Below are 19,858 nucleotides of genomic sequence, written 5' to 3'. Positions count from 1 at the left end.
TCAGTGGGGTCTGATGTGAGTTTCTTCAAGAGGGCGCTGATTTCGGCATGTTTCCAGCTTTCCGGGAAGGTCGCGGAGTTGAAAGAACTGTTGATGACGTCGCGGAGATGGGGTGCGATGATGGAGTCTGCTTTGTTGAAAATGTGGTGGGGGCATGGGTCGGTAGGCGATACTGAGTGGATGGAATTCATCAGGCGGATGGTATCTTCGGTGGTGATTGTGTTCCAGGCGTAGAGGGTGTTAGAGGGCGGTGTTGGTTCGGAAATGGATGAGGTGGGCATGTCGTCGGACTGGTTGTTGAAGCTGTTATGTATATCGGCGATTTTATTGTGGAAGAATGAGGATAGAGAGTCGCAGAGGTTATTGGGAGGGAGAAATATTGTTTGTGCCGGCTGTGGGGTTGGTGAATTCTTTGACAATGTTGAATAGTTCCTTGCTGTTTTGGGCATTGTTGTCAAGTCGATCCTTGAAAGCAGATTTCTTGGTGGATCGGATCAGTTGATGGTGTTTGCGGGTGGCGTTCTTGAGGGTGGCTAGGTTGTCATTGGTTGGGTTTTTTCTCCAGGTTTTCTCGAGAGAACAGCAGAGCTTCTTGGATTTTTTAAGGTCATCGTTGAACCAGGGGGCTTTTTTGCTGCCTTGCTTGATTAGATGGTTTTTGAGGGGTGCTAGTTCGTCAGCGCTGTGGGTGATCCACTGTGTGAGGTTGGTGGCTGCTTGGTTAGGGTCCGATGAATTGGCAGGGGGGTTTTGGTGAAGCGATGCAAAGAGCTGGTCGGTGGTGATTTTGTTCCAATTTCTTCGGGGGATGGGTTGGGGGGGGTTGTGTGTCGTGGGCTTTTTGTAATTGAAGTGAACGCAGCTGTGGTCCGTCCAATGGCGAGCTGTGGTGTGATCGAAGGAGATGTGCTTGCTGGAGGTGAAGATAGGGTCAAGCGTATGTCCGGCAGAGTGGGTGGGGGTGTCTACCAGTTGTGTGAGTCCTAGATTGGTCATGTTATTCAGAAGGGTGGTGGTGTTGCTGTCGTTTTTCTTTTCCAGGTGGAAGTTGAGGTCTCCCAGAAGAATGTAGTTTTCGGAGGAGAGGGCATGTGGGCTGATGAAGTCAGTGATGTCTTCGCTGAATTGCATGCGGGGGCCAGGAGGTCTGTAGATGAGTGTGCCTCTGAGTGTGGTATTGTGGTCGGTGTGGATCTGGAAGTGAAGGTGTTCGGCGGAAGCGAGGTTGTCGTCGGAACTGGTCGTGATGCGGATGGTGTTCTTATGGACGATGGCGATGCCTCCTCCTGTTTGGTTGGTACGATCCTTTCGGATGATCTTGTAGGCTTCTGGGATGGCTATGGTGATATCGGGCGCTGATGAGGCGTTCATCCATGTTTCTGTGAGGAAGGCGATGTCCGGCGATGTAGTGTCGAGTAGGTTCCAGAGTTCGATGGAGTGTCTGTGGACTGAGCGGGTGTTGATCAGGATGCACTTTAGGTGGTTAGTATTGGATTTCTGTTTGGAGTTTGTGGATTTGGTGTGGGTCCTGGTGCAGTCGAATTTGCAGGAGAGGCAGGTGAAGGGACCATGGATGTGTCCAGGGGCGGCTTGATAGCAGTTTAGGAGCCGGCCAGGGTTAAGGGCGGAGAGGGTTGCGGCGTCATAAGTAATGCGGGCGGATTGGGAAATGCGGGGGCCAGGGGGTCTGGCGCTGGGCGCGGTCCAGGCGCGGACGGGCGTAGACGGGCTTAGCTTTGGCGCACCTTCGGCGCGCATGGGGCGCGACCGCTGCGCGTAAATGCATCAGTCATATGTGGATAGTGGGAGGGGCGAGGGAGGATCAGATGGGAGGCGGGGAGCGGGGCGGAGAGCCGGCCTGGGGGTCACAACAACAACACAAAATGGCTGCAAGCCAAAAGGCGGCCGGGACGAGCTTGGGGTACAGGTACAGGTAATGGAGGTCACAACAACACCAGTGAGATCGGCACAATCAGGCGCGATTCTGCAAGCAGGCACAGGCAGCGATGTCAAATTATTAAATAATTAATGAGCAGTCTAGCGGCACAGCATGGCAATGAAATCTAAGGCAGAGGCAGCAATGTCCAATCAATCAGCAAACAATGCGCAGTCTTTCAATTAAGTGATGGCAGAGCAGCTTAATCCAAAACGAGTTCAGCAGAAGCAGCGCGAGCAGCGCTACGATACCAGGTTAAGGCTGAAGAGCTGCGAGGGGAGCGACCTCCTTCGAGGGTCTCAGGGCGGTCACAGCGCTTGGTGCGAGGGAGCGGGCTCAATGCTTCCAGTGGGAGGGAGGATCAGCTGGGAGGCGGGGAGCGGGGCGGAGAGCCGGCCTGGGGGTCACAACAACAACACAAAATAGCTGCAAGCCAAAAGGCGGCCGGGACGAGCTTGCGGTACAGGTACAGGTAATGGAGGTCACAACAACACCAGTGAGATCGGCACAATCAGGCGCGATTCTGCAAGCAGGCACAGGCAGCAATGTCAAATTATTAAATAATTAATTAGCAGTCTAGCGGCACAGCGTGGCAATGAAATCTAAGGCAGAGGCAGCAATGTCCAATCAATCAGCAAACAATGCGCAGTCTTTCAATTTAGTGATGGCAGAGCAGCTTAATCCAAAACGAGTTCAGCAGAAGCAGCGCGAGCAGCGCTACGATACCAGGTTAAGGCTGAGGAGCTATGAGGGGAGCGACCTACTTCGAGGGTCTCAGGGCGGCCACCAAGTAATCCCAAGTAATGCAGGCACTGGACAGGCGTCGGAACAGACTTGGACATGTTTATGTGCAACCCCAGCTGGTTCAACAGAACGGCCGTCCTGTTGAAGTACAGTTGCGCTTCCTGGAAGGTGGAGGCTTTGATCAACCAGTCGTCCAGGTACGGGTAGACAAACACCTTGTTCTTTCGCAGGTGCGCTGCCACCACTGCCATGCATTTTGAAAACGTCCTGGTGCAGACTTCAGTCCGAACGGTAGAACGGTGTACTGATGGTGATTGCTTCCGACCAGAAATCGCAGGAACTTCCGGTGTTTCCGTGCAATGGGCACATGGAAGTACGCACCTTGCAGATCTATTGTGCAAAGCCAGTCTCCCCTTTGCAGCCGAGGATAAATCTGGTGCAAAGACACCATGCAAAACTTTTCCCTGCAAATCCATTTGTTTGCTTGTTGCAAATCCAGAATGGGCCTGAACTCGTTCTTGTCCTTCTTGCGCACGAGGAAGAACCGAGAGTAAAGACCCTTTCACCTTTGAGACAAAGGGACGTCTTCTATCGCCCTCTTTCTTAACAGGGTATCCGCCTCCACTAGAAGCTCGCGCAGTTGGAACTGCGAGAAAACCGGTGGAATCGCTGGAAGCGGGCTGACGAAACAAAGACTGTATCCATTGCAAACAATATTCAGGACCCACTTGTCCTGAGTAATTTTTCTCCACTCTGCCAAGCAATGTTGTATGCTTCCCACCAACGGAGCGGGTAACGGACGAGGGGGAAGTAGCACCTCAGGGCCTAGACCCGGCCGGGCCTTTAGGCATCGAGGAGGCCTGCTGGCAGCCTCTACCCCTCTGGCGTTTCTGGAATGGACGCCGCTGGTACTGCTGGTATTGCTGCTGCCCAGCTTGACGACCTTGCCCTCTTCCCTGGGCACCAAAACATCTCTGGAAGGGGCGGAAGGTCTTCTTCTCTTGCGGCTTTTCTTATCCGACGGCCGACAGGGTTTCAGCCTCCGCCTTCATGTGAGCAATCTCCACATCTGCATGCTTTCCAAATAGCATAGCACCAGAGAATGGCAGGTTGGCGACTCTCTGCTGCGCCTCCGGTTTTAGCGAAGTCAGGCGCAACCAGGCATGGCGCCTCAGATTAATCCCGTGGCAGTATCCATGAGCCGCCAGGAGAGAGGAATCCGCAGCCGAGCTCATCACCTGGTTGGATACCATCATGCCCTCGTTGATGATCTCCTGAAAGTCCTCCCTCTTGTCTCTAGGAAGGTGCTCCAGAAACTGTTGTAGGGGGTCCCATAAAGACCGGTCATACTGACCCAGGAGAGCCGTGGCACTAGCGGTTTTCATTGACGTCGCTGCAGTACCACACACTTTTCTTCCCGCTGAATCCATCATACAGCTCTCCTTGTCCAGAGGCACCGTAGAGGATGGGGCCGTAGCGTGTTGTTTCCTAGCCGCCGTGACGATCACTGAATCCGGCACCAGTTCCGATCTAAGGAACGCCGGATCGGAGTCTGGGGGTCTGTATTTTTTCTGCAGCCGGGAAGGAGCAGATTTCGTCGACGCCGGAGTCAGGAAGAGCTCCATAGCCGGCTCCTCCAGCCCTGGCACCAAGGGCCGAGACAACTGCCTCTTGTGCAGGGTCTCGAAAATCACTGACGTAGAAGGTGTGGGGACCGTCAGCGTAATTCCCAGCTTCGCCGTCCCTCTCAACAACCCCTCTTGGAACGACACAATGTCATCCACCGGTGACACCCTCGTAAGTGGTGAATCCGATAAGGTGGTGAGTAGTCGCGGGCACGGGAAGAGTCTGTGCGATGGGACCTGGACCTGTCCCTCCGGTAACGGTGTCTAGACCGTGTTGAAGAGCGATGGTCACTCCGTGAACGGTGTCTCCGCCTGGACCGACCTGGACCTCCTAGGCCTAGGGCGATCCACTGGCCGTAATGGAGGGGTAAGACGCGGAGGCCGAACCGGAAGCCTAGGTTGTGGAGGCCCCGTAGGCGGCGATGGAAGGTGCGGCAATGATACAGACTGTGGAGGAGGCCGTGGTCGAGGAGGAGGAGGAGGAAGATGAGGTGGAGGAGGAGGTGGAGGAGGTGGAGGAGGAGGTGGAAAAGGAGGAGAAGGATTCCAAGGAGGAGGATCCTTAGGCAACGGAGGGAGGAGGAGCCTTAGGCAATGGAGGAGGTGTAGGGGTCCTAGGCCTAGAAGGCGAGTAGGGTCTGAGAATAATCACAGTCCGCAGACCGCACCACTTTTCTCTTCTCCTCTGTGCAGGCCTTGATTGGGATGTCCTAGAGGCCAATCTCTTCTTAGACGAGCGCCTGTGCCACCGCGACCGTGGGCTCGTGGATGCAGAGGACAGGGTGACTCCCAAGTCATGGGACAGTCCTGCCCCTTGAACGCCCCCTGGACCTCGACTTCGCTTTCCTCGACGTCGACCTCTTTTCGATGTCGAACATCTCGACGTCGATACATCCCTCGACGTCGATCTCTCCTCCTCGACGTACGGCGGTGTCGCCTCGACGGCGAGCGCCGGTGTCTCCCGGACCCTTCTCGACGTCGATGGTGTCTCGACGTCGACACGGTCCTCGACGTCGGTCCCCTCGACGTCGAACGGCGACTTCGCTTCGACCCAGAGCCCTGGGACGACGGGGAGCAGATGATGGTTAACCCCCTCGACGCCGACGTCGAGGCTATCGACGTCGACCTGTGCCGTTTCCTGGCCTTGTCTTGACTGAGGAGCCCCCCAGAGGCCGAACCACGGGCAGAGGACGAAGTCCCTCCATGCCCAGACCCACCTTGGTCCTGCTGTCTCTTGAGCTCCAGTCCTTGGAGCCGGAACTTCTCTCTGCCCTTCAGGGACCTCCTGGAGAATTGTTGGCAAATCTCTCAGTCTTCAGGGACATGAGAGGATGGGAGGCAGAGGATACACACCCTATGAGGGTTTGACTTTGCCTTCTTCCTGGCACACTCAGGGCACTTGTCAAACAAGGCTGGCATATTCGACAAAAGAGTGGGCAAAACTGGCCTAAAACTCCAGAAACAGGTAGAAGAAGCCGTCATACGTCAGGTGAAACACTCCAAACACTTTAAAAGTGCCCAGAAAATTGAAAAACACCCAAAAAGGGAGCGCTCAATGCTCCAGGGTCCTGTTAGCAGGAGCCGGAAAAAAGAACTGAAAGTAAAAGGAGTTTGCTGTGCATCATGGGATACCTAGGGTCTCTGGAGAGTTCCTTAAAGGCACGGTATCCCTTTTCCAGACACATAATGGCAGCTTATGGGGGCTTGTCTGTCCATCCCTTCCTCTCTATCAGTCCAAGGATTTTGTGAAGGGGAAAGTTTCTCTATGGGTGAAACTTAACAAATTTTGTTAAATGTGATGTTGGTGGAATATCCTTTGCATTTCTAGTTGAAGTACTGGACAGTGTAGCCTTGTAGGTATGGGCTGCATTATTGTCTTTAATTTTCTGTCTATGCAGGACTGCACTGAGGACAACTTAAGAGATTATTTTTGATTGCTCTGGGGGTGGACCCCAGAGCAATCAAAAATAATCTCTTAAGTTGATTACTGCACATGGGCAGGACTATTCACTAGATTATGACTATACACAGAGATCCCCTACTACAGAAGAAAAAGTTACTTACCTTCAGTAATGCCTTATCTGATAGAGACTTCTAGATGCAGATTCCTTACGTAGAATATTCCCCAGGTGTCAGACTGGATCCGGAAATGTTTTCATGAACTGTACCTCTGTGTGCCGATAGGTGGGGACGTTTTTCTCTGCCAGGCGCTGTGGCTATACAGGTGCCCCTCCAGCACATTGACGTCAGTTCTTTCCTTCTAGCACCAGTCAACGCAGGTACGAAGAAAAGCTACCTCCAGTCACTTTTTGACTGGCGTTCTTTTGACCTTTTTTTTTTAGACATTGTCTCCTAGTGTGGCAGGGATGTCCGTAAGGAATGCTGCTTTCAATTCCTGTGGCGCCTGTCACTGGCAAATATCAGTGATGGATCCACACCTCGTTTGCCATTGGTGTCTCGAGCACGACGTATAGGCCTGCATTGATTGTCGTGCCATGCACCCTAAGGCCATGAGGGAGTGGACTTTCAGGTTCCTTGCTAATAGACATGCGATGATCAGCGCAGTTGAGTCATCCGGGCAAGTCCCACAAACATGCAAGAAGTCAGAGGTCTTTGACTTAGCCCTGTTTTTCACCTGATGAGAGGAGGGAAAGTCTGCATTCAAGGCCTGGCTTCCCGGTTAAGGCTGCGCCAGGGCCATCTCCGTGCCTCCCTGAGTAACCTGGAGCCAGAACAACCCCTACCCAATTTTGTACGTTTTATGAAGCCGCACAGCTCATATTTGAATGGCCTGTCCCGCTGGTGCGTCCTTGGGCCCTGCGGGTTTGGGAGGGGACCCTACTGGTTTGCCGCCAACGTGCTTGCCCCTGGCACAAGTCAGGAACCTTGCATTCATGGAAGCATCTGGTCCTACGCCGGCATGAGCCACCTCAACCTTCCCAGGTGCAGATTCCACTGCGGACGTCGCCAGTGCTGTCCCATACTCAAAACCGACTATAACCTGGAGCCAGATGGGAGATGCCCAACTCCGACGCCAACCGGAGGCATTCCTTCCAGACCGGAACCTGTGCCCTAGTCTTGTCACAAGGCCCATGGGGACATTGTTTTCTTCTCTAAGTTAGCATGAGCATGCTGCAGACTGTTTGTTGCTTTGCGCACATTACTATACAAGTTTATTTTGCAAATGCCTATTTTTAAATTTTCACACAAAAACCTACCGTTGTTTTCACACTCTGCAGGTTCCTGGGATTTAGTCTGAACATTGTGAACAAGGTCGAACAACAATGCCCCTTGTTATTCTGTTCTGGTCAGGCCTTAGCACCTAGACAAAACATACAGATGCAGCTGCTGTTTGGGATGACGTACTCTGGTCTTATTGGAATACACGGATAGGTAGCGAACACTAGGAGAGGGACCTTTCCAGGGAGAAGAGCATGACAGCACCTATGATGTAGCTCTACCATCTACTGACTGAGGTACGGGGTCTGCAGATAACGCCTGGAGATCTTCTAATATAGAACTATCCTGCTTCTATACAAGGGGAGGGAGGTTAGGATGTGCTGTCTTTTACAATGACAGTTCCTTTTATGATTTACGGACTACTTGCTATACTGACCTTATTATTTGTGTTATGCATTTTCCTGCTTATTGTGTCACGTCTACTGCATATTAGAGCATGTTAGTTAAAATAAATATTTTAAACTATTTGTGTCGCTGTCTGATTTTATTGTGGACAAGTACAAGAGTGTGAGCGAAAGGGTGTGTCTTGTAACCGCGATTCCTGAGAGTCGGGTGTGTTGTGTTCTGAGGTGTCTAATCACTTGTTCCTCTGTGAGTGAGTAGGAGGGCAAGTGAGACACTATAGCTAGTCGGTCCCGGGCTCATGGGTACTAAGGTGGTAGAATGACTCAGTCCCTCTATACTAAGGTCCTATAATCCTATGCATAGCTCTGTGATTGCACAGAATCCCTGCAACATCCTATGGGATCGGACTTGGGGATTATTGGGAGGGGCCACTGGACCCTGATGAATAGCAGTCCCTAGATGTCACCGAGGACACCAGGTGTAAGGATGCCAGTGGTCTGTGCACCTCCCCAGATACTGACTTGCTCTCTCCTCCTACTGTGGCTATGGAGGAGGGAGTCTCATTTGCTATGATGGTGAGAAGAGGCGGAGAGGTTCTGGACCTTCAGCTACCCTCTTTGGGGGTCAAGACGAATGTCTTGATGGAGGTGCTTCAACAGGGAGTGACCACATCCAAACAGCTTCTCCTGTTTAACGTAGCCCTACCGGACATCCAACTTAGGCCTGATCCAGGCCCTGCACAGGGGTTCCCGTGAATAGGAAATTTCCCGCCACAATCACCCCGCCCCAGGGGACTCGAACCAGGCACCCTACCGCAAAGAGCTTGGTGACCCAAGCCTCCACTGACAGAGTAAATCCTGGTGCATTTCCTACCACTCCATTAGACAGGGATACTTTTGGAAAGAAGATGTTTTCTTCCACTTGGTGAACACCACATGCCTTTTGGGCCGATACGCCCATTCACTCTGGTACTCGGTTGCACAGATGTTTCCTATGGTCTCGGAGGAGGCCTGAGCCATACTCTCCCATGTTATTGCTGATGGGAGGGAAGCATCTAAGTTTGCCATACGCTGTGGGCTGGATACGGCTGACTCATTAGGCCGAGAGGCTTCATCATCGGTAGACCTTAGTTAGTTTTTGACAGTGAGTTCAAGGGAGTGTGACTGCTTGTATACACAAGGTCAGCAATAAGGTAGAGGTCTTTCTGGTACAGAGTGGTACGAGACAGGGATGCCTCCTCTCCCCTCGAAAGACTCATTTGAATCCATTGCCTGTTCTACTCTTGACTTGATGAAGTCATCTAAAGTTTTCCGAAATAAACCTCAGCTCCACCGTAGTCTTGGGCAGAAAAAACAGAATCCTCTTGTTCCATTTTTACTGCTAATAATAAAGAGCTGGAAAAATGAAGATAAATCCCAACCAGCAGCCCAAAGGTTAATAATGCTGGAAGTATACTAGCTTTAAACCATCCCAACTGAGAAGGGCCTGCCGTGAGGAGAAAAAAGGAAATGGAAGTCTCTGGTATGCAGGCCGTGCCCTGGTGCGTCAAAACGGACACTAGCTGAGGGAGACTGGAAAAAGCTGGCAAACCCGCCGCACAAGCGCCAGGAAAAAAACAGGGATAAAGGCAGAAAGCCTAAAAGCAGCCCTCAACAGAGACCATGCAACAGCTGACTCAGGAGGAAAAGGTATGAGAAACAACTGCCTCATGAAAGCGGACGTTGGAACGAACCAAGGCCCGTGAACTGGTGAGTTTGCCTGCACGAAGGCGCTCCAAGTGAAAATTGCAGCAACTGAAGAATAAACACTGCTTAAAAACATGCCGCCAACAATATTATACCAATAAACTTGCAAAGTATAGGTTATATTATTGAAATGTATAAAGTGCAGTGAATACCTGGAGGTGTCTTGGCACTAGCTAAGAGGCATGAATAGACATGAAAGAGGAGAAAATACAGCTAATGCGAGTCTTCAACAGTTTCCAGAAGATTGAGGGGGCTTTAGATATTCAGTGGAAGAACATGGCAACATTTTGATGCACCCGTCTAGAAGCTCCTGCCGCCCCAAGCTGCCAGCTTGAATTTAGGGACAACCAAATATTTTGTATTGGTTGGACGTAGGATCCTGCATGGAGAGTACCAGCTGGTGCTATGCTGTAGGAATTCAGCACCAGATTCTTGAAGGGCCTTGTACACAATACAAAGTGACCTAAAATTGATCCGCTGCCTAACAGAAATCCAGGGAAGGTACCTGACTGACCGGTATGACGCCTGTTATTTTGGGATTTTCAGAAGGAATCTCGCTGCAACATTCTGCAGAATTTGCAGTTTGTTCAAGATGTATTGGTTAGCACTGACAAAGAGTCCATTGCAGTATTCCAATTTAGACAGGACTAGTGAAGTGGCCAACGTTTTCTGGAGGTGGACAGGGGTTGGGAAGTATATCTGTAAGAGTTCTGAGCAGGAGAAAAGCTGATGATGTCACTGCATTGACTAGATCACTGTAGCAGAGTTTGTCGTCAATGAGGAATTCAAGATTGTATTCGTTTGTGACAGGACTCTGTTGGAAGCCCATATCCTGATGCCAGCAGGACAAAGTCCAGAAGGAGTGGCACCAAAAAGAATCACTTCGGTCTTATCCGAATTCAATTTCAAGCAGTTTCTGCTCATCTAGATGTTGACCACCTGCATACAGATGCAGAACTTAGATTCAACAGCTGGCTTGTCATTAGCTAAGGAGACGACAATTTGTGTGTCGTCTGCACACTAGACCAATGAGAATCTGAAAGATTGTATTAGCTCCACTAAAGGGGTAATGTAGATATAAAAAAGTGTCGGACTGAGCGATGACCCCTGAGGGACCCTGCATGGAAGAGAGTACAAATAGGAAACAGCTTCCCGATCTGCATGTAATATTCTCTATCCGAGAGAAAAGATTTGAGCAGATCTCAAGCCAGACCACAAATGCCTAGTTGAGATAGATGGTCCAATAGTAGACAGTGACTGATAGTGTCAAAGGCCACCAAGAGATCAAGCAGTATGAGGTCCACTCCCCCTCACTGATCGAGCGATTGCCCGATCTCCTTGGTGGCCCTGATCAGTGCTGTCTCTGTACTATGACCGCTACGGAAACCAAATTGAGTGGCATCCAGCAAGTTGTTTGATTGAATATATTCTGTAAGGTGAATATTCATGACTTCATCTGCAAGTTTAGCTTGCAGAGGAAGGCAAGAAATCAGACAATTGGTTTTTGGATCTTTAGGATCTAAAGAGGCTTTTTTTAATCGAAGGAAGCACAGAAACTTTTTTCCATGCAAATGTTTAATATATATATTAACCCCTTCGACGCTGATGACGAGCTGGGCTCGTCATGAGGTAGCCTCCTCGCACGCTCATGACGAGCCCAGCTCGTCACGTAAAGTGCGCTTTTAAAAAAGTCAGCGTACGAGCGGAATTCCGCCCGCACGCATGCGGTTAAACATTTTAGTACGGAAAAAGCTCGCCAGACAATTACAACATTTTTGGGCACTCTCAATACTGGTGGGAGTAGAGAGCAGATTGATAAGATTAAAAAGTTATCCTGAGGAATTGGCCTACTATTTAAGTTTGTTAGTGCAGAAACAAGCTTCCTCTTCTTTAATGGCCGCTTTGTATTCTTTCATGAGAGTCTTATATAGATCGCTCTCCTGCTAATCATAACTTTTTCGCTATGCCCTTTCTTGACACCAACAAGCATGTCTTAACCTGAGCTTCACTGAGAACCATGGGGAAGTTGGCAATGTTCTCCTTGATCTGTATTTACAGATTCGGTAAAATTACCGAATCGGTAAATACAGACTCGGTAAAAATACCGATTCTGTAAAAGCACATGTAGGTAGCACAACTTTGAGTGCCGCAGGCCTTTCAGATTCGGTATTTTACCACCCAATCCAATTGGGTGTTAAAATACCGAATTCAGGTGTGCATGCACATGTGTGCATGCACACCTAGCCATGTGACAGACAGACATGCCCTTAGGGCATGTCTGTGTGCCACATGGCGCACATGCCTATTTTTGGGGTGCCAGAGGGTGTCAAAGTGACACCCCCTGCACCCTTGCAAAATTCGGTATTTACCGATTCTGTAATTACAGAATCGGTATTGCCCATTGATTTCTATGGGCTTCAAGGCCCATAGGAATCAATGGGCAATACCGATTCGGTATTTACAGATTCGGTAAATACCGAATCTTAAAGATTCGGTATTTACAGAATCTGTAATACCTACATCTCCCCCCTTCATATTTACCACTTCTTAAATACCGAATCGGTAAAATTCGGTATTTAAGAAGTGGTAAATAAGAATTACCTACATCGGGCCCTAGGTCTTATGACTTAGTTTTTTAGATTGATGAACCTACGAATAACTCAAAAGAAAACTGGATCAGTGTTGTTTTCTTGTAGGTGCTAGCGAAATCATTTTAGACACTGCACTCTATTATGTGATGTTTTGTTAACACACTGACAATGTGTTATATTTTATAACCAATAAAAATGATTTAAAAAGAAATGATTACCAATGATTTGGGTAACAGGTATGCCTGCTGTTGACAGTGCTTTATGATTAGTGTAATGGTTATATACACACAACAGAAATACCCTTTACTACATGACAGAACACCTACCAGTACAGTGTGGCACATGTGCATCCACACTGAGAGCAGCATACTCCAAATTAACCACCTGTCTTTGGCTGCTATATATTTGGGGCTGGGAAGAGGGAGGATGGGTGGTGGTCTGTACACATGTAAGTACACACACACACACAAAAACCCACCCCCCACCCACACAGCCTTCTGCATTTCTGTGATTCAGAATATTTCTTCTGTGATAAGAAATCCATCCCAAATCTCTCTGAATTCAAAGTCCTCAAACATATCTAGCACATTTCATCATCCCTCTAAAGTGCAAATCACGTTGCCCCAAACCATGGCAATGTAACCATTATATCTAATTTCTCATTAAAATTAAAATGTGGGAGAACTGTAAAATGGGCAGGTTATAAACCCTTTTCAGGCTATAGATAAGTTTTACAATGTAAGTATCCATTTTATAGTAAAAGGAGATCCTGAAGTCCCTGCAGTACACATTTACAATGTAACAGTTTTTTTTTTAGCTTTCAAGATACTTTTAAAGGTCTACTTTTCATGGTTCATGATTTGAACAAGATGAACAACATACAATTCAAAATATGAGTTGAGGAATTACCTGTCGCTTTAATGAGATTAACTCTAAATCCAACTGTCGTAGAATTGTATTGGCTGCATTTGGGCTACACGAAACAGCTACTACATCCTCCTGAGTCAAAAACATGCCTTTGGGTGGCCGGCATTTAGAACGTTGGTGATGACGATGCTGCAAGCTTTGATATTCCCTTCGGCCAAGTCCAATTTTGCTAGTCTGAACACATGGTTCAGTATTAACCTAAAATTGAAGCACACCATAATCAAAGAACCAAACAGCTCATGCAAGGCAAAGTTTCCAAGAAAGAGCAATTTAACTATGGTAATACGTTTCCATCAACAATTTCCACTGTCTACTGATTCCACCTCTTACTAACCTATGGAATGTCTAATCAGTGTGACAGTACATACAAACAAGTGATTTACAGTAACTTTGAAATACAATCTGTTTTATCTTTGCAATGTCTCAAAGAACACTTTCTTTCTGCAGCTTCTGGGAAAAAATCATAATAGCAACAAGATACTCACCTTCAACTATGAACTAATCAGTAATGTGGTGTATAAAAAGAGGAACAGCAGGCCCTTCCAAATCCTTTGGGCTAAACTATAAAACAAAATTATTCACAGAAGAAAATGTAAAAGGATATTTTTTATAGAGTTCCTGACTTGAAACTACAGTTCTCCAGCATTATTTATGTATTTCTATTGTTTTCTTTTTAGCATTCTTATATAGCGCACCTGGATTCATAGTTCTAGGTCACTGTTTTTGTAACTCATTTACATTACATGAAGGTCATTATTACATTACTATAACCCATTTTAACTAGGACAGTACAGTAGCACTTCAACACCGATCAATTACAACAGAAGCAAAAGATTGACCTGTACTTGACATAACCATATTAGTTTGGAGGAAATTATGTATAGAACTTGTGGAAGAGATTGGTTCTAAGGTGGTATTTAAAGGTAAGGAGGGTGAGCTTCTTCCTGACACTGGAAGAAGGGAATGGGGAATTCCAAGAATCAGTGGCACAATAGTGATGGATTCATGTATATGATAGGAGTTCTGAATTTCAAAACTTTTTGTAGAACACTTTGACTTTTAAGTCTTCTAAGACCACCAGAAATGGAGAGATCTGCATGTAGGAGGATTGTTTTGGTGCATGGAATTGTAAGGCAGGCAGCAGAGTTTGTAGTGAATGCTAACTAGGATGAGTAGCCAGTTGAGATCATTAAATATCTGGTGATGTGATCAAATTTGTTCAAGGTGGCGACCATTGTATTGGCTAACTGGAGGTTGAAGGACTGTCTTTAGAGATGCAAAGGAAGACGTGTGACAAATAAAAGTACAGAATTTCCCAAATCCAGTCCAGAGACAACTAGCATATATAGCATTGTTTTCAATTGGTATAGCATTAGGTAAAAAAAAAAATTCACGGACTAAAGATGTACATTTGCCAAACTTGTTTATGCGTGGGATATGAATGATGAATTTCGGGAATTTTCCAGTGGTTTCGAACAAAGGAGAGAAACCATCACGTTTAAAAATGTTGAGAAAATAGAAATAAAATCCAAACTGGTCCACTGAGAGTGCGTGAGAGGAGTAACTAAATGTTCTGGGGTTTTAACAAGTACATTCTTCTGATACTCAATTTTGCAAACTTTCAAGGCATGTGCTCATAGTGACAATATACTCAGTTGTTGATGTTGTAGATATATTTGAACATCATCTACATATTGTGCGACAGAAATAGCTTTATCCTTGAGGCTCAAACGTTGGGGATTTATACAATTGCTTAATTTGAGCTGGTGGAGCCCACTGGCACTCAATTTTGGGGCTGTGGTGTTTTTCAACATCAGACTTTGACCCAAAAAAAGAGAAAGGCAGAAAAGTGAGAAAGAAAGAGAAAGAGTGACATTCAAAAGAAGAAGAAATGAAAAAGAACCTGCAAGAGTGAGATAATGGGATGGGGAGTGTAAGGTGGCAGAAGAAAGAGGCATGAGAAGGGAGTCAAGACTGGAAGCTTTGTGATGGGGAGGGAGGTGGGGAGGGGGGAGGGGGCTGCGGGGGGGGGGGAAGAGTTCATCAAGTTGGGGCAGGGGGGGGAGATGGGAGGGGGCGGCCACGATCGTACGGATTGAAGCACTACCTTTGCTGTAAGTCCTGGATACCCACGGAACATGAGAACCATCCCACATCATGGCAGGTACACTAACGGACACACCACGGGATGGCAGGGGGGTGTCACTCCTCACTTGGAATGTCAATGGCCTGGGTTCAAGAATAAAGAGGGGGCTGGTAAATGCATATATCAAGAGGGTGGCCCCGGACTTTGTCCTACTGCAAGAAACCCACCTCAGAGGGGAAAAGTGTGCGTTTATAGCGAGAGGGAGATACACGGTTCTGGCACACGCAGGCTACACGACCGATTCGAGGGGGGTAGCTGTGCTGGTCAATAAATCACTACCGTTCACCACGACACGCACATGGATAGACCCGCAGGGTACCTATGTTGGGGTCCAGGGATTGTGGAGGAGGCAAACATACACAGTGCTCTCAGTGTACGCCCCACCGAAACTACAGACACGGACACTCACAGCGATTGCTTCCATTCTCCTGGAAACGGCAGACACGATCCAAATAGTAGGTGGAGACTTTAACGACGTGATGTCAGAAGAGCTGGACCGCACGGGGCCAACTCGCAGAGGGGGGGCACCGACAACACTATCACAACACATGACCGGTCTGGGCTTCACGGATATCTGGCGGTGGCGTCACCCTGAGCAAGAGGCATACTCCTTCTATTCTGGGGCACATAGGGTATTCTCCAGACTAGACTATATCTTTATGGCTAGGCACCACCTCACTGTGGGTGACGAGATCTCATATAAGGCGAGGGGAATCTCGGACCACTCGCCATTATACGCAAAGGTGGGGTCCGATAGGGGTACGAGGAGCTCAGAATGGCGTTTGGCGGCCTGGGACCTACAAAAGCGGGAAATAGCACAAGGACTTAGGGCTGACATCAAAGTGTACGTGGCAGAAAACGAAGGCTCAGTTGACTCCGGCTCAACCTTCTGGGAAGCACTGAAAACGGTTATTAGAGACAGGGTACAGAGTAGGCTGAGGGCGGATCGGAGGAGGCAACTTGCGGAGACTACGGAATTAGAAACCACGATACTGCACTTAGAAGGGGAATACCAGACTAGTAAGGAGGAGGCCACCCTGAGGAGACTGATAGACAAACAGCGGGAATACAAGGAGATAGTTTCCAATGAGGCACGGACACAATCCCTAGCAACTCTCCATCGGCTGTACGACGTAGGGGACAAGTCGGGCAAGCTTCTAGCCTGGTTAAGCAGAAAGGAGAGGGCAGCCAGATGGGTGGAACAGATTCGAAAGTCAGACGGAGGACTGGTCCATACGGATGAGGGGATAGCGGACACCTTTGCGTCCCATTACGAATGCTTCTATACCGCGCGGGAACCTGGGACGGAGAGTGAGGCACTCCAATACATGGGAGGGGTGGATCTACCCGTGCTGACTGCCGACACCAGCCTAACGCTGGAGGCGGAAATCGCACTAGACGAGATATCGGATGCCATAAATAAACTTAAAACAGGGAAAACGCCGGGTCCGAACGGATTCCCAGCGGAATTTTTTAAGCGCACGTCGGATCTGTTGGCGCGACATCTCAAAGCCCTGTACGCGGCTTCCTACCGTGAAGGCCGCTTACCACCGGACCTCACAATGGCCACTATAGTCCCGATCCACAAACAAGGAAAGCCCAAGGACGACTGCACCTCCTACCGCCCCATCTCCCTCTTAAACATGGAGGTGAAAATACTGGCCACTGTCCTGGCGACTCGTATGAGATCGGTGATCCCGGATCTCATACATGCGGATCAATCCGGGTTCCTACCTGACAGAGCGACTAAGCTGAACCTTAGACGCACTCATAACTGGCTCCAAGAAGTTAGGGACAGAGAGGAACCCCACTGGTTCTTAGCCTTGGACGCTGAAAAAGCGTTCGACGCAGTACATTGGCCCTTTCTCATGGCAGCGTTACAGCGGTTCGGAGTGGGCCCGAAATTCCTGGGGTGGATACGGTTGCTATACACGGCTCCGCAGGCACGAGTCAGAGTGAATGGCCGACTATCCCGAGAGTTTCAGATCTGCAGGGGAACGAGACAGGGATGCCCGCTGTCCCCGCTCCTCTTCACGCTGACGATCGAGGTCCTGGCAGCCAAGGCAGGCAAAACGCTGACATAAGCGGCTTCTCGTGGGGGCGACTCGGGAGGAGCACAAGAAAAAATTTCTTTATACGCTGACGATGTGCTACTGTACATTACCAAACCCGAGAACTCGATCCCAGAGCTGTTCAGGGAGCTGGAGGACTTTGGAGCGAGGGCGGGCCACACCATCAATTGGAATAAGTCAGTCCTCTACGACCCAAGGGGGGCTCACAACTGGGGGGCCATACCCGAGCAGCTGCTCACCACCATAGACGGCTTTCAGTACCTGGGCATATATGTTACCCTCGACAGAGCACTTTCTTTTCGCAAGAACGTAGACCGGGTAATGACTGATGCTCGTGAGGACATGGCCAGATGGAGACTACTGCCACTCACCCTACTAGGCAGGGCGGCCATGTACAAGATGATTACTCTCCCCAAGTTTCTGTATGCACTCCAGAATGAGTACTACCCACTCCCGGCTACCACATTGTCCATCATACATGCTGACCTTCGTTCCTTCCTGTGGCTAGGAAAGCAACCGCGGATCGCACTTCAAACACTCCAACGACACCAATATAGTGGGGGGATCTCGCTACCCAACCTAGAGGCGTATTACTGGGCGGAACACTTGACACCTATCAATGACTGGATGCATACCCCAGCAGACCACCCGACCTATGCGCTGGAGAGACATAAACTGTCTCCCCATAACATACTCTTCTACCTATTTGGGGGACAGAGGCGGAGGTCGCTCTTACCAGCTACAATGATCACCCTGAGGGCGTGGACGCGAGCCACGAAACGCATGGGCTGGGAGAGACGACTGACGCGGCAGACGCCGCTTTGGCACTGCCAATGGTTAACAGAAATAAAGAAACTGAAAGGGTTCAGAAGGTGGGACGACATAGGCATTTCACAAATTGGAGATGTGATAAGCAGGGGTGCCTTGAAATCATTTCCCATGCTACAGAGGGAATTTGGATTGCATAGTTCACAACGGTTTAAACACACTCAGTTGGCACATGCGTGGAAGGCACAAAATATCACATTAGAAGACATACCGGAATACGCTCCACTGGAAGGTAGGCTTCTCCAGGAACAGGTGGCCCACCAGGCGGTCTCCCTCACCTATAAGACACTCACAAACCACACGCTGGGTGACTTACAGAAACTAAGAGGGACATGGGAGGCGGAGGTGGGTGAGATGGAAGATATAGATTGGGAGATGGTCCTGATGCACCCCCGGGAGGTGGCGATCAAGTCGCGGCTACGGCTCATCCAACTGAACGTACTCCATAGGACCTACTTCGATAGGGTACGCCTCCTTAAGACAGGGAACATACTTGACCCCACATGTCTCAGGTGTCGGCAACACAGGGGAGATTTCTACCACACCATATGGTCTTGCGAAAAAATACAACTATACTGGACACATGTCTTCACAGAATTGGGAGAGGTATTGGGCCTCGAACTGGTGCAGGACCCGAAACTAGCATTGCTGGGCATGACAAACGAGGTGGACCTGCCGCGCCCGCAACTCACATTCCTAGTACTAGCACTAGTAGTGGCTAAACGGGACATAGCGAAATACTGGGGAGCCATGGAATCACCAGAGATAGAGGAATGGGGAAGGGGTTTAGATCTCTACATGGCAGCGGAGAGGGTGACATACAAGGCGAGAGGTTGCCCCAAGAAGTTTGGGAGGGTGTGGGCCAAGTGGAGACAACATCGAGGGCTTGAGGCGAGACAGGGAGAGTCGAACGGGCGGGATAGCGAGGATGGGGGGCGAGCTAACGACTAAACATGACCATGTACGGGCATAGCTCGGGGAGTTTCAGCGGTTACTTTGGGGTTGCAGGAGAGATATGCAATGAATTGTGATGGTGAATATTGTTGAAGGCGGGAGGGTTGAAGGGCGAGATTCTGGTCATGATGATAGACGACTACACATTAAAGTGCTGGGAAAGACACGATGTGGCAAGCTCCTAGTTGGGGGTCTGTTTTCTTGGTTTTACGGAACATAGTTGGGAGGGGGGAGGAGGGGGATTAAATCGTAAAATGTAGGGATCCACCGAGATGTGAAATGCCCGTATGGATGGCTAAGCAAACTGCAACTGAGATAGATTGAAGCTATGCCGCCCGGCCTCTGGGATGTGGGCTGAAGGGCTGTGTGACCAGGTTTACCCTGTTGATAGCTTTGAAGATTGCATGATAATACTGTTTCCTTTTTAGGGCAGACGACATCCGTGTACTCCCCTACAATAAAAATAAAGGTTTTAAAAAAAAAAAAAGACTGGAAGCTTTGTTATTCAGCAAACCCAACATTTGGCAGCACTGGTTGCGGGCTTCTGAGAAAATCTTTGGGCCATGGCACTTATTCTTTTAAAAGTTAAGTACTGGTCAATAACCAGAGTAAAGGAGCAGGGACAAAAATCAAGCCTAGAGAGATAGAAATGGGCATTGCGGCTTCGACTGAGGTGGAGTTTCCATTCCTCTCCATTTAGTATTT

At 49.0% G+C, this 19,858-nt stretch overlaps 1 protein-coding gene across 4 annotated transcripts in view; it reads right to left on the bottom strand.

Annotated features, from left to right (window-relative positions):
* The window catches only part of RCOR3 (REST corepressor 3), a 320,065-nt gene that overhangs the window by 106,899 nt on the left and 193,308 nt on the right, over window positions 1-19,858 (bottom strand). For all 4 annotated transcript variants that reach the window (XM_078649728.1, XM_078649725.1, XM_078649727.1 and 1 more), the window contains one exon: window positions 13,136-13,351. In XM_078649728.1, the coding sequence (XP_078505854.1) occupies window positions 13,136-13,351 (216 nt within the window). The remainder of the gene's footprint in view (window positions 1-13,135; window positions 13,352-19,858) is intronic.

The sequence above is a fragment of the Lissotriton helveticus genome, chromosome 6 (assembly GCF_964261635.1).
Source record: "Lissotriton helveticus chromosome 6, aLisHel1.1, whole genome shotgun sequence".
NCBI classification, from domain to species: domain Eukaryota; kingdom Metazoa; phylum Chordata; class Amphibia; order Caudata; family Salamandridae; genus Lissotriton; species Lissotriton helveticus.
Note: the sequence above shows the minus strand (reverse complement) of the source record. Positions and strands in the feature narration are given on the sequence as shown.